Source organism: Gallus gallus, chromosome 1, assembly GCF_016699485.2.
Source record: "Gallus gallus isolate bGalGal1 chromosome 1, bGalGal1.mat.broiler.GRCg7b, whole genome shotgun sequence".
Classification (NCBI taxonomy): domain Eukaryota; kingdom Metazoa; phylum Chordata; class Aves; order Galliformes; family Phasianidae; genus Gallus; species Gallus gallus.
The window spans coordinates 111464454-111479085 of NC_052532.1; the positions used below are offsets into that span (position 1 = coordinate 111464454).

The 14632-nt window shown below is 57.6% G+C and overlaps 1 protein-coding gene across 1 annotated transcript; it reads left to right on the forward strand.

Annotated features, from left to right (window-relative positions):
• Window positions 1–1283: 1283 nt before the first annotated feature.
• Window positions 1284–12240, forward strand: LOC100857444 (maestro heat-like repeat-containing protein family member 2B). The gene is made up of 31 exons (XM_040658049.1): window positions 1284–1419; window positions 1721–1842; window positions 1988–2110; window positions 2250–2415; window positions 2572–2670; window positions 2829–2980; window positions 3345–3488; window positions 4029–4121; window positions 4403–4472; window positions 4588–4701; window positions 4791–4864; window positions 5198–5317; window positions 5463–5570; window positions 5760–5919; window positions 6045–6085; window positions 6322–6463; window positions 6864–6916; window positions 7238–7345; window positions 7643–7762; window positions 7967–8089; window positions 8212–8367; window positions 8589–8711; window positions 9014–9093; window positions 9502–9637; window positions 9754–9843; window positions 10245–10331; window positions 10509–10632; window positions 10834–10943; window positions 11407–11559; window positions 11816–11972; window positions 12113–12240. Exons 1-31 carry the CDS (start codon window positions 1395–1397, stop codon window positions 12130–12132), a joined length of 3393 nt encoding a protein of 1130 aa, XP_040513983.1. The 5' UTR covers window positions 1284–1394; the 3' UTR covers window positions 12133–12240.
• Window positions 12241–14632: the final 2392 nt, after the last annotated feature.

Below are 14632 nucleotides of genomic sequence, written 5' to 3' on the forward strand. Positions count from 1 at the left end.
CAGAATCTCTGCCTGCTCAGAATTCCCTGTTACCCAGGCACCTGGCTCATTTAGTAGAGGTCCCACATTTTCCCTAGTCTTCCTTTTACTGTTGACATACTTCTAGAAAACCTTTTCTTGTTATCCTTTACCTCCTTTGCAAGACTGAATTCAGAGAGGGCCTTAGCCTTCCTTGTTGCATCCCTACAGGCACTGACAACGTTCCTATACTCTTTGCAGGTGGACAGGCCCTTCTTCCACTGGTCATGGATGTTCTTCTTTCCTTGTAGCTTAGCTGTGAGCTCCGTGCTCATCCCCACAGGCCTCTTGCTCCCTTTACCCAATTACTTACTCTTAGGGATGCACTGATCTTAAGCTCCAATATATAGGAGGCAGAGGAGGTTCTGTTAGCACACGTTTACCCAACGGTGAGATTAAGACACAACAGGTCAAATGGTAGCCTGACCAGTTTATTACAAGTCCCAGTTGCTTAGGAATATGGGGAAGGAAAGATGGGCAATAGAAGAGAGATAAATGCAAGGAGCCTTTGTAGAAAGCAAGAGAGATGGTCACCACTGTGGATCCAGCATGGTTTGTAGTATGTCCTTTGATCTCAGGATCTCATCCAGTCACTGCGGGAGATGGGAGAAAGCCAGGAATCTTTGCAGCAAGCAGGCCTGTGGGGTGGTTCTTCCAAAGAGGTTTCTTCCCGTCAGGGAATTCCTCCATCAAAGGTTGCTTTTCTTTGGGAGTTCTTCTCCCAAGTCCTTAGTTTAGAGACGGCCTTGTATCCCCAGTTTCTCAGTTTTTTTTTTCCTTTCCCTCTTTCCTCTCTGTTAGTGTAGCACATCTGGCCCTGTCTGATGTTCTGCCATTTCCTCATGGCAGCCTCTCATGACTCTACTTCAATGCCAACAAGCGGATGGTGGACTTTTTGTTGGATCAGATGCAATGGAGTCTCCTTACTGTCTCTGACACGTGTCCCTGGAAGACAGCAAAGCTCTCCGGAGAGGTTGTCTGTGCAGCAAATGGGGGCCGCAGTGCCTCCCGGCATGGAGTCCCCAGTCACTAAGTCAGTGCCAGGCAATGGCACCCGGCAGCTGCTCCCTGGCAGGGGCTCTCCCTCTCCTGCTGAGGTGATTCCCTGCTTCGGCATAGAACATGTCCACCCCAGAGCCGAGTGCGTCACAAAAACATGCCGTGTTTTGGGGCCAGCAAGGTTGCCCAGCATGCAGCCTGGTCCCCAGCCCAGGGCACGTCATTCTCTGCGAGGTGACATTCCTCAGTGTGATGTCACAGTTGTTGCCTCCTACACCCCCGTGGCAGCGGTGGGAGCGGTGGCTCAGTCTCTTGTGAGGCCCGCAGGAAGAGGACCCAGAGAGAGCATTGCGTCTATCTGGAGGTATCCTGCTGTGATGGAGCGGCTGAGAGCCCTTCGAGGTGAGGTCCCTCCACCTCTCTGGACACCATGGTGCTGCCCGAGCACATGTGTGCCTCTGGTGTCTGTTTAGGACGTGCCATCAGCACCGTCCTTGCTCTGCTGAGTGCAGCTGCCCACCGTGGTTTCTCCAGTACCCCAGCAAGGGGAAGGCTCTCTCCCCTCGCCCCGCCAACCACACATGTGCCGGCACAGCCCACCCCACGCTGTGGGGCTGGAGGAGCGTTCCTCCCAGAGCTGGCCGGATGCTCGGCCCTGGCTCCAAGCAACACCAGCGGCAGCTGCTCTGCTCTTTCCTTCCAGGTCTCTTTGCCTGTGTGGGCTGCGTGCCCGGAGGTACACGTCGCAGGGCCAGAGGCAGGGTGGCAAGCCCTGTCCCTGCCTGTGCCGTGACTTTGCTGCTGCAGCGCCTGCAAGACAGCGAGGTGAGCTGGGGACATCCAACCACCAGTCCTTGCCCTGGCCCAGTGCCACGGTCCCGTGGGTGCCAGGCCGCGGCAGCACATTGGCATGGCGGGCAGCTCCCCGGGAAGAAGGGCAAAGCAAAACGGGACTGATCTCTGTCCCCAGGGTGACCGAGCACAGGCGTACTGCGAGCTGGAGCACGTCCTGCAGGAAGGTGACAGCCGCCCGCCGTGCGGAGTGCTGAACCGGCTGCTGGCTGAGGTGTCCCAGGACCTGACAGCAGCCCAGGTGAGGGGTCACTCCCAAAGGCAAAGGGAGCCGCCTGCCCGCGCTGGTGTTCTGCTGGCGGACGGCGGTGGCTTAGCCCTTCGAAGGGAAGGCCTCAGGCAGTCTCCTGTGCCGTGTGTCACCAGTGACTCTTTTTCAGGGCGTGCTGGACAGCGTGAGGATGGCTGCCAGCAATGTCCTGGTGGCTCTGGCCCGGACACACTTCACCTTGGTGATGGCCGAGCTCCAGGGCCACCTGAAGGCCGTGGGGGAGATGTCAAAGGAGTTTGTGCTCGTCACCCTGAGCAAACTGTTCACCAGCTACGGTAGAGTGCCCTCAGCTTCCTAACGTCTACGACAACCGGGGAAAGGGGTCTCTCCCCTCCGTGCGTGATCTGCGTTGAGCTGGGGGATGCAGGGCTGCAGCCCCTCCTCCCTCGCTGCTGGGGCTCTGACCGCAGCCCTCTCCTTCCCCTCTGCAGCTCCACAGTGCATCTCCTTCGTGTGGCTGACGCTGGCCGGCCTGCGCAGTGTGGTGGGCTGGGTGAGAGGCGGCCGGACCCTGCGCATTGCTTGTGCTGGTGAGTGCCAGCCCCAGAGCAGGGGGGCTCGGGATAGCCCTTGCACCTTGCCCTGCTGCAGGCTCTCACCGGCTCCCTTTTCTCTCCGTCTCTCATCTTTTTCTTTTTTTTTTTTAATAGTAATTATTCGTTTATTTTTTTGTTTTGTGTTTCTTCAGTTGTGAAACAATGGCTGGAAGGAGTCAAGGTTCACTTGTGCTCTGGAAAGCAATGCCCCTGGCCTGCCATGGAGAGCGAGCGGATCTACCAGAATCTTTCCCAGCTCTTCTGCTCTGTGCTGAGGCACTGGCAGGACTGCAAGGAGGAAAAGGTGAGCACTGCTGCGTTCCCAGCCCGGGATGGCAGGGGGGACATCCGTGTCGGCAGCTCTGTCTGTGCCCAGCGGGCTGAGAGCAGAAGGGTGACGAGAGGGAGTAGGCTGGCTCTGCAAAGGGCCCCAGACTGGCTTTGTGCTGTGGGCTGGATCTCCCTGCCAGGAAGCAGCCGCGTGTCACAGCGCTGCGGCAGGGATAGCTGGGGATGAGGGCGTGGGGAAAAGCTCCCTGCCCTCCAGAGCGAGCCCATCTCCTGCTGGGCCACGGGGGTATGGGGAAGGGGAAGGGAAAGAGAAAGCCCTCCTGTAGGAAGGGCAGACCTTCAGTCTTTGATGCTGGGCCTCTGCCATCCCTCTCCAGGACAAACAGGCCGTCCTCGGGGCTGTGGCTACCATGATGGCTGTCCTCCTGCAAGAGGAGCGGCCCCGAGAGCACGTTTGGGAGCAGCTCCTCTGGCTCGTGCACCTGTATCAGGAGGTCCAAGACACCTGCAGGGGGACCAAGGTGAGATGTTGTGCAGGGCTCAGCATGGATGTGGGGCTCGTGCAAGTGCCACGGGGGGTCAGTGGGATGCAGGGAGGAGGCCGGGAGCCCTTGGGAAAGAAGGAATAGGTGTCCAAGGGAGGTCTGAGGCTTCCTGAGCTCTTCCGTCAAGGAAGGAACAACCCGGACAGGAGCCAGAAGGGAGCCAGGAGTCACTGGGGCCCATCCCCTGGGGCTGCGAGGCTTCACCACCACCACCACCACCACCACCGTGGAGCTCTGGGTGCCTGAGGAGCTCTGTGCTAAAGGCCAGGGAGACCACGTCCACTTACATCTGATGGGGCAGAAGAGGGCTGCTGGGTGGGAAATGCCTGCAACCGATGCCCAAACAGGGCTCGGCTGAGAGCAGAGGGACTCTCTTGGTGCTGCTGGGAGGCGGGGACAAACCAGAACGCCTGTGCGGGAGCTCTCCCAGCGGACAAACCATTGGGAATCAGTTTCTCCGCTCCCAAGTGGCTAGATGTGGCTTCAGCCCTTTCTTCCTCTCCTGGTCTCTTGCAGAGCCTCAATATCTTCCTGGAGGCCTTAGAGGGAGTTCAATCTGTCATCCCGAAGGACAAGTTTCTGGCCATCACCAGTGCTGTGTTCTACCAGGTGAGGGGAGCCCATCCTTGCGCCCAAGGCAGTTTCCCTCTTGGCTAAGTCTCAGGAGGACTCAAAGCTCCGAGCCTCTGCCAGCTGCTCAGCCTTAGCTCCTGCATGCCCGTGGCTGCTCCGGAGCCATGTGTGTGCCCCCAGGGATGCTGTGGGTCAGGCTGTGTTTTGTCTGCATGTCCTCTTACTGAGTGTGCCAGGGGAGACGAGAGCTGGCAGCACAGTTTCTTTTCCATCCTCGATACCGATGCAATTTTCTCCAATGGACCTTGTTCCCACAGCTCTCTGATGACACCAAGGAGCACAGCGAGGCTGACAGAGCAGAGCTGACCCACTGCATCCTGCTGCAGGGTAAGGAGAGGAGCTCGTGCATTGCTTGGTGGTGCCCTGGCCAAAACCTCTCTCACAAACCTCCGGAATGGGTGCGAGTTTCTGGCTAACACAGTGCGGGATTTCCTCCCCGCAGCCCGGATCTGCCCAGAGGAAACGGTCCAGTTTCTGCAGTCACAGCTGGGCGCTGACAAGGAGGCTGGACGCGTGGCAGCCCTGGGTCTGCTCGGTGCTCTGGCTCGCTCTGATGGTCAGTAGGGTCAGAGGGTTGGGACTTCCCGGGATCCCTTTTGCCATCTGGGCTGTGCCTCCATGCATGCTTCTGCGCATCTCTTGCAGAGCCCGTGATGGCAAAGAAGCTGCCCCAGGTTGTGGAGGCTGTGCAGTGTCTGTGCAGCGACCCCAGGACCCAGGTGAGCTGATTTGGGAAAGGAAAGCGCTGCCGGGGTGGTGATGCTGCTGCCAGCACAGGCAGGGCTGGGGTGCCCAGGGAGGTGCTTTGGGCAGCGACCACGTGGTCGTGATGGCTCCTGTGGGGAGAGCGGGCAGGGCGGAGCAGTCAGGCCCCTGTGCTGTGCATGGAAAGTGCACAGCCTGGTGCTAAGGCCTGGCCCTCGCCTGAGGAGCCAAGGCTCCTCCTCTTCTCTTGTTGTCTCTGCTCATGCCCAAAGGGCTGCCCCAACGAGTAGGTGGCTTCCCTTTGCCTTCTGAGCAGGAAAATCAAACCCACAGTTGACTCCTGACAGGTGAGGAGGGCCATTCTGCGCTTCATCAAGGATGTGCTCAGTGCTAACGCCCGGAGCTGCTCAGCCTGGGATGTGGTGGGGCACATCTTCAGTGAGTTCAGCCGCACCGCGGGAAGAAGGGTAAGGACACTGGGCAGCATCTTCCGTTGGAGGACCCGTGCGGCTCAGAGGCTGGCACGGAAGCACCGGTGGGGCCACACCTGAGCCTCCTGAGAGGCTCCTGAGAACTAAGAGGAACCGGTGTTCCAACAACACTGTTGTGCAGGCAGCCGGAGACCTTTCTGCCCAGGAAGCCCGGGAAGAAGGAGCTCTCCAAGAGCTGTGTATGGACATCCTGGGGTCACTGGACGTCTCTGTGAGAGGGATGACCAAAGTAAGTCACAGTCTGCCCCGCTGCCGCTCCTTGACTTCACACCACGTGCTCCTCATCCCCTTCCAACACCCCCGGTCTCTCCTCCAATGTGCTCTAAAGCACACAAGACTCAGGGGAATTCACAGAGTCCTCTTCATCTCTGAGCGGAGGCAGGAATGCTGACATGCTCAACCGCCTCGTTCCCTACAGCTCCTGTGGCCACGGCTGCTGTTGTACGTGGTGCCAGCCCAGTACACCGGCATGCTGATCCCGGTCTCCCGCTGTGTCCAAGCGCTGGCTGAGAGAGGGGACCTGATGGTGCGGGAGGTAGAAGACCTGGATCCCCATTTCCTCAGCTCCATGTTTCAAGGTAGGAGCAGAAACTCCACCGGTGAGCTCTGTTGACCTGTGTTAGCACCCAGAAGGGACAGCGGAGGCGTGTGTGGCAGGGCACGTCGTGTCTGTGTCTTACTCAGCCCTTCTTTCTCCCCACAGGCCCACTGCTGACTCCCCAGACACTGCTGGCACGCCTGTTGGTGAGTAGATGCTCCAGAGGCCGGTGCCATGAGCCCCGAGGTGGAAGCAGCATGGCTGAGTGTGCCAGTGCCTGCCTCACCCGTGGGGATGCCTTTCTCTTCCCGGTCTTGCAGCACCATGGGCAAAGCTGCTGGCTGCTCCTTGCCCTCCAGGGCAGAGCCAAGCTGCTTCCCTCCTGGGAGAAGCTGCTGCTCTTGCTGCAGACGTGACCCTGCTTCTCCTCGCTCTTGCTCAGGTGGTGGCAGGGAGCCCTTTTGCAGGCAGCGAACTCCAAGCCGCTGCCTTGCTCCTCATGCAAAACCTCCACAGCAAGATCCACAGAGCTGTGGGGGCCACGTGGGCCTCTGAGATCCCCCTGCTGCTGCAGTGCCTCGAAGGTACAGTGCTGGTGGGGAGGGAGGGGCGGAGGCAGGGAAGGCGGGGGAGTGAAAATGGAGCTCTGCAGCGTGGTAGAGGGGAAGCGTTGCCTGCGGCCCCACGCTTGCTCTGCTGCTGTTCCCGTTCCAGGGAGACAGCACTGAGGCCCGGGGACCTTTCCCCCCGGGGGTCTGCCCATTCCAGGGCACGGATGGGCGCTTCACGTCCCCTCAGACAGCAGTCTTGGAGCAGTTCTGTGTTCCTGCTGGGACAGTGTTTGTGGGGAGGGACAGGTCATTGTGAAGGGTGTGCGGGTCCCAGCTTGGCAGTGCCGAGTGCCCAGGCAAACCTGGTTTGCAGCAGCTCTTCTTCTGTGGCTTGATCCCAAGCAAGGGTCTTTTGCTTCTTGTTGCTCTACAGGGAAAGATGAGAGCTTCCCAGACTCTGCAAGGTGGGAGCAGCGCCTACTAAAGGTACAGCATTGCTGGAAGGCACGGTGCAGAGAAGCATCTGCCTGTCTCAAGGAGCCCCGTTCCCATATGGGACAGGAACAGCCCCTCAAATGCTGCTGCGGAGCGGCTGCACGCCTTGGTGCTGCTGCCTCTTCCTCTTTGCCCCCCAAGTCCATGGGGGTTCCTAGGAGGAGAGCGGCAGGCAGCTTTAAGGCAGGGAATGCTGCGGGGAGCTGGGAGAGGGACTGTTCTTCCAGTCACCTCTCTCCAGAAGGTTGCGGCGACGTGGCAATGTGGGAAGAGGCAAAGGGCAAGGAAACATTGGCTTCTGTTCCCCAACAGTTCCTGAGGGCATCATTGGACACCATGGAGGATGAGGCCTGGACCAAGGGCCTGAGCTGCGAGCTGAGCCGGTGGCTGAGCAGCTCTGCCAGCAGCTCTGGAGAAAAGGTGGGTTCCCCCCGGCTCTACGCAGCGGTGCAGCCGCAGGTGCTCAACTGGGGCAGGGGCTGCGGGTGGTGCTCTGCTCACACGGGCGGCTCACGCTGCTTCCCTGGCCCGTGCCCCCCAGAAGGCCTTTCCCTGCAAACTGCCTGGGGGTGGCTAAAGCTCGGCCCTGCAGCTGCTCTCAGCATCTCCCAGGGAGCGTGGGTCCTTCCCACCCGGCCCTCTCCCAGCAGGTCAGGCTGCTGCCACATCTCAGCTTCTTCCTTTCCTCCCCATCCCTTCTCTTCCCTTCCCATGCAGTCTTTCCTGTACAAGGCTCTGGGGACAGTGCTGGGAGCTTGTACGGAAGTCCTCCACATCCAAGAGAAGCTTCTGCAACACCTGGAGGAAGCAAACGCGGAGGAGCCATCTGAGGCCCAGGTGAGGTCTCCTCCCAGCCAGCTTCTGCCAGCATCCCCGGTCTGTCCCTTGGGCAGAGCGCTTCTCCTGGCCCTGCTCCGAGCCTTTCGATCTCCTCACTGCTGCACTGTTTCCCTCAGGCGAGGACCAGCCCGGCCACTGTGGCTGGCCGCCCGCGCCAGTAGGTTCAGGCCTGCGCCAACTGCCCCTTGTTCTTTTGTGCAGGGAATGATCTCTCTTCTCAGCCATGCTGCTGAGAGCAACTTCCACACAGCCCTGGACACGCTCACCATGTTTGCGTCCAGGCTGTGCAAAGGCCAAAATGGGAGGAGTTCCAGACGCAAGAAGGTGAAGCATGACGCATTTCCATCGTGGCTTTCTGCTGCCTTATTTTCACTTGGGAGCCCAGGTGCATTGTGGGGCACCAGGGGCTGCTGAGCGAGTGTCTCAAGGCATTTCTCCCCACACAGATGGAGCTGGACAGCAGAAGAGCTCAGGCCACCCGCAGCGCTCTCATCCTCGCCCATGGCAGCTTGGCACTGCGTGCCTCCAAGGAACAGCTGCTCGCCCGCCTGGAGGGAGACATCGTGGGCAACATCCTGCTGCTCTACAGCTGCAGCTGCCGGGTGAGAGCTCGTAGCGTGCCAGGCTGTCTGAGCACCCAGCTGCAGCCCCTCCACGTGGGGGGACGCTGAGATGGGCCTTCTCTTTCCAAAGGTCCCTCGGGGACTGGTTTGTGCTCAGAGGAAGATGCAAGCCCTTCCCTTAGCATTGCCCCCACGTGTTCCCCTTGCAGCCCTTGGCCCTTTCCGCAGTTCAAAGAATGTTCTTCTCTCTTGGGCCTCAGGACCTGCAGAACACGCTTGCGCTGGTGCAGAGCATCACTGACTTCAGCTCTGCCTTCCAAGCTGTGGGTGACTCGGCCTGCTTTAACCCCTCCTTGAAGGGCAAGCTGCTGGAGATCCTGACGGTGAGTGCCTAGAGCCAGAGCTGTCTGCAGTGGAGTTTTGGGCTGTGCCATGAGACTCGGTTCCCCGGAGCCGTACAGGTCTCCCTCAGCCACACGTCTCCCGCTGGTGGGGACCTTGTGTGCTGGCAGGCAGCGGCAGGGCAGCGGCTAGGTTCACCAGCTGTGCAGCTGCTGCATCCTGCACTGCCTCCGTGAGAAATGTGGGAGTGATGGGGCTGGTGTGTGGCCGTCGTGTCTGTCTTTGGGCTGGGTGGAAGAGCTCTCACGTGCCCCCTTTGGCAGTGTTTCTCTGGTACTTGCAGGAGTTGCTGAAGAAGTATTACTTGGGCACCCCTGTCTCCCCAGTGCCCCTCAAGGTGGTTCTGGCCCTGGAGCAGTTGAGGTAAGTAAGGGTGGGAGCCTCTGGGGTTGCAAGGCAGGATGGTGGACCCCCTTCTGGGTAGCTCCCGAAGCCCTGGAGGGGGCAGGGGGGAGGGAGTCACTTCTACAGGAGAGATGGCTGGGCTGCTGTGCCCAGCGAAGCTGAGGTTCTGGGAAGGAGAAAGGCCCTGGTGCTCCTGTCCCCTGGCAGGGAAGAGAAGGGAGACCTGGTGTCTCCTTCCCATCAGAGCAGGAGGTGGTTCACTGATGCCGGGGAGATGCTGGCACTGAAGACAGCGCTCAGCAGCACAGGCTGGGGATGTTGGCTTTGCAGCTGTCCATTAGAAGAAACTCTGATGTTGTCTGAACCAGCCTGGCGAGCACTGCTAAAGGCCCTTTCTGCTTTCTCTTCCTTTATTCCTCCTGTCAGCAAGCTGAAGCCCTCTTTAGGAACCAAGGACATGTGTGACATGCTGAGTCTGTGCTGCAAGAATGTTGTGTTGCACCCTTCAGCAAAGATGATGCTGAAGATCAGGAAGTCACAGCAAGCAGCTCAGTACCTGCAGGTAACCTGCCGTGACTTTCACGGCCACCTCTCGGTTGGAGCCCTTCCTCAGCACACACAACCTATGCTCTGGCAGCAGCCGTGATGCCACAGCTCAGTGCCCTCTTCTGCTTTCAGCTTCTGCAAATGTCACTGAAAGCTCTGGGCCGGCTCATGGTGGTCCTGCTCGAGACAGAGACCAGTGGCTTCTTCCAGAACATAGTCCATGTGAGTACACGTGGGGCAAGGGAGAAAGCATGGCGCCTGTCGATAGCGGAGACAGAGATCTGGGGACTGAGAGGATGATGAGAGGGGGAGAAATCTCCTGCTGACGTGCCAGCTCACTGTGAGCTCAGAAATGGGCAGAGAAATGGGCCCTGCAGGGGGAAAGGCAAGAGCCAGCCCCTGGCAGGCCACAGCCAAGGAAAAGCTCCTGGGTTAGGAGGCAGGAGTGTCTGCAGAGAGCGGGGGGCAGCAGTGCCGGTGCTCAGCGAGGTGGGGGGCCGCGTGGAGCCACAGGGCAGGCCCTGAGGGAAAGTGCTGGGAAATGAGGGATGGGGAGAGGGCTGGCATGAAGGGAAAGAAAAGATGTCCGCAGAGAGACAGATGCTCTGCCCCACGTCTTGCAGAGATCCATGACGTCAGACAACATGTGGGAGCGCAAGAGGGCCCTGCAGATCTGCTCCCAGCTGCTGGCTTCTTGTGAAGAGCTTCGAGTGAGTAAAGAGCCCCACCACATGCCCCTGCTCCCTCCCCAGTGCTCCTCAGCAGGAAGGCGAGCTCTGCCCAGCCGTGCGTGCTGTGCCACCCACCGTGTGGGGAAGGCATAGGTGGGAGAAGCTAGGGAGACCTGGGGCTGCCTACAGCTTTTTTCCTGCCTCTGGCCCCTGCAGAGAGGAGATGCCTGCAAGCACTTTAGCTCCTTGGTGGGATTGCTGGCGCCTCTGACGTGTGATCCCATGCCCACATCCCGCCAGCTGGCTGTCACCTGTCTGAGCTCCCTTCTCCGAATCCAAGGTGAGTAGAGTGGCGTGCGCCAGCCCTCTGCTCTCATTCGCAGCACTACCAGAACCCCACGGGCTGGGCCCAGTTTACGGGAGGAAGAGGCACTGTGCGCAGCTCTCTTCTTCTCTCCACCCTGTTCTCTGTCTCTCCCCTGTGGAAAGCAGTTCTGTTTCTGGAAGCATGACTTCCCTTTTCTCCCTGTGCTCTTTCCAGCCAAGGCGACCAACAGAGTCATCCAGACAGGAGACATCGGGAGCCTGTGTGTGGGGCTGAATGACTGCAGCACCGTCCGTCAGCTCCAGACCTCTTCCAAAATCGCACGGGTAAGTGGACCGAAAAAGGGGTGGTAGGATCTCAGTGCGTAGGCTTTTGCACGTCCCTCTGCTCCCCCCAGCCTCTCACACCATCTCCAGAATGAGCTGTCACCCTGAGATCACTTTTCTCAGCAAGCAGCCGGAGGCACTGAGCTATGTCTGGCCTTAAGGCACCCAGTGCAAGGAGCTGATTCTATGATGTGTGTGTGTGCGTGTGTGTGTGCGTGTGTGTGAGACTGTGGCTGCTGGGAGGTAGGCTTTGCATGTAAGCAAACACCACGGGTGGAGAAGCTGAGAGAAGGCTCAACCCCCTTACGTATTAATAGCGGGGTATGGACCGCAGGAGCATTGTGATTGCTGCCTGAACGACCGGCAAGCTGCTGAACTAAGAATGCCCTCAAGACTGCTTTCTGTTTTGAAGAGCTGCCGCAGAGCAGTGATGGGATCTCTCCTGCTTCTCATTTCTCTGCAGATTGTGTACAGGAACTTCCCCCTGGAAGACACCGTCGACTTCATGATGGCCATCAAGGACACCTTCCGGAAGGCCAAAGGAATGCGTGTGCGTGCTGCTGGGAGGTGGATGATCACCCTTCTGCAGATGTATGGAAAGGACATCTGTCGGGACGTAAGAGACTTTCTTCCACGTGTCTTGGACTTTTGCTGGCTGCTGCACTACGGCTTGTGCCATTTGCCTCAGGTGCTACAGAAGCACAAGCAGAGCGCACAGCCAGGGCTTGGTTAGAGTGGCTGGTGAGAAATTTAGGCTTAGGCCTTGGCAGCATGTCAAGGGAGCAGGCAGTGCTCATGTGCTGAATGTCCACAGTTAAGCCCTGCAGAGTCAAGGATGCAGCCAGTCATTCTTTCTCCCCTTCTTCTTTCAGGTGCCACTGACCAACTACATCCTGCGCAGCTGCACGTCGTCGCCACAGCACAGCACGTTCATGCCATTCCTGTCCCAGGCGGTGGTCATCCTCACCCGCTGTCAGGCAGACATCACGACTGACAGCTTCTTTCCGGCTGCTTTGAGCCCACAGACAGGTACTGGCACTCCTGCCATTGCAGTTATAGCTTGCCTCTGCTAGAGGGATCCCGGGAGGAAGCAGCTTTTCTTTCTTGCTCTCAAAGTCTGTTTGAGGCAAAAATTGCTCAGTCATGACTTGTGACTTTCCTTTTTCTAGTGAGACATGGAGGAGAATAAGAGAGTTTTGTCTTCAATGGTGGAGCCAGGAGAAGAAAAAACAAGAGGAAAAATGAAAAAGGAAAAAGGAGAAAAGAAAAAAGGAATGGGAGGAAAAGAAGAGAGGAGAGGGAGGGGGAGAGGGGGAGGGAAAGGGGAAGAACAAAAGTGGGAAGGAAAAAGGGAAAGAGAAAGGGATATTTAAAAAGTAAGGAGAGGGAAGGGGAGGGGGGGAAGGGAGAAGAGGGGAGGAGAAGGGATGGGAGGGGAAGGGAGGGGGGGGAGGGGAGGGGATGGGAGGTGAGGAGAGGACAGGAGAGGGAGAGGAGAGGAGAGGAGAGGAGAGGAGAGGAGAGGAGAGGAGAGGAGAGGAGAGGAGAGGAGAGGAGAGGAGAGGAGAGGAGAGGAGAGGAGAGGAGAGGAGAGGAGAGGAGAGGAGAGGAGGAGGGAGAGGAGGGAGAGGAGGGAGAGGAGGGGAGAGGAGAGGAGAGGAGAGGAGAGGAGAGGAGAGGAGAGGAGAGGAGAGGAGAGGAGAGGAGAGGAGAGGAGAGGAGAGGAGAGGAGAGGAGAGGAGAGGAGAGGAGAGGAGAGGAGAGGAGAGGAGAGGAGGGGAGAGGAGGGGAGAGGAGGGGAGAGGAGGGGAGAGGAGGGGAGAGGAGGGGAGAGCAGAGAGCAGAGAAGGGAAGGGAAGAGAAGGGAAGAGAAGAGAAGAGAAGAGAAGAGAAGAGAAGAGAAGAGAAGAGAAGAGAAGAGAAGAGAAGAGAAGAGAAGAGAAGAGAAGAGAAGAGAAGAGAAGAGAAGAGAAGAGAAGAGAAGAGAAGAGAAGAGAAGAGAAGAGAAGAGAAGAGAAGGGGAAGGGAGGGGAGAGGGAAAGGGGAGCAAAATGATTGGGAAGGCTAAAGGGAATGAACAAAAGGGATATTTAAAAGGAGAGGAGAGGAGAGGAGAGGAGAGGAGAGGAGAGGAGAGGAGAGGAGAGGAGAGGAGAGGAGAGGAGAGGAGAGGAGAGGAGAGGAGAGGAGAGGAGAGGAGAGGAGAGGAGAGGAGAGGAGAGGAGAGAGAGGAGAGAGAGAGAGGAGAGAGCAGAGAGCAGAGCAGAGCAGAGCAGAGCAGAGCAGAGCAGAGCAGAGCAGAGCAGAGCAGAGAAGAGAAGAGAAGAGAAGAGAAGAGAAGAGAAGAGAAGAGAAGAGAAGAGAAGAGAAGAGAAGAGAAGAGAAGAGAAGAGAAGAGGATTAGCTAAAAAAAGTTGTATTATTTCTCTTGAAAAATTAAATGCCAGAATACTGGCTAAGAAGTGAAAAGAGTATTTTATTTATTTATTTTATTTATTATTTATGTCTTCATGGTAATAGCTGCTGTCTGTTCTCCATACCAGTTACAGAATCACAGTATCACCAAATGTCTGGGTTTGGAAGGAACCTTGCAAGATCATCTAGTCCAATCCCCCTCGCTCCCCCCTGCCTTAGAAGGAACACCTTGATTAGGTCACACAGGAACGTGTCCAGCAGGTTTTGAATGTCTCCAGAGAAGGAGACCCCACCACCTCCCTGGGCAGCCCGTTGCAGTGTTCTGTTACCCTCACCATGAAGAAGTTTCTTCTCATATTTTTGTGGAAACTCCTATGTTCCAGCTTGCAGCCATTACCCCTTGTCCTATCACTGGTTGTCTCTGAGAAGAGCCTGGCTCCATCCTCCTGATGCACACACCCTTTGCATATTTATAAACATGAATGAGGCCACCTCTCAGTCTCCTCTCCTCCAAGCTAAAGAGACCCAGCTCCCTCAGCCTTTCCTGGTAAGGGAGATGCTCCAGTCCCTTCATCATCTTTGTGGCTCTGCGCTGGACTCTCTCAAGCAGTTCCCTGTTCTTCTTGAACGGAGGGGCCCAGAACTGGACATAATACTGCAGATGCGATCTCACCAGGGCAGAGTAGAGGGGGAGGAGAACCTCTTTTGACCTACTAACCCCACTCCTTCTAAAACACCCAGGATGCCACTGGCCTTCTTGCAGTGCTGGCTTATGGTCACTCTGCTGTCCACCAGGACCGCCAGGTCCCTTTTCCCCGCGCTGCTCTCCAACAGGTCAGTCCCCAACCTATACTGGTACCTGGTGTTGTTCTTGCCCAGATACAAGTCTCTACGCTTGCCCTTGTTGTATCTCATCTCATTTCTCCCTGCCCAACTCTCCAGCCTATCTAGGTCTTGCTGGGTGGCAGCACAGCCTTCTAGCGTGTCAGCCACTTCTCCCCGTTTTGTCTCATCAGCAAGCTTGCTAACAGCGCACTCTACTCCCTCATCCAAGTCACTGGAGAATATAGCGAATAGTACTGGTCCCAGTACCGACAGGCCTCCACCTACACTCATCTGTCCCACTGACCACAACTCTCTGGCTTCTTTCCTTCAGCTGGTTCGCAGTCCCCCTCACTACTCGATCGTCCACACACCCCACCTTCCTCAGTTTAGCTGCGAGGATGCTGGGGGAGACGGTGTCAAATGCTCTCCTAAAATCAAGATAGACCACT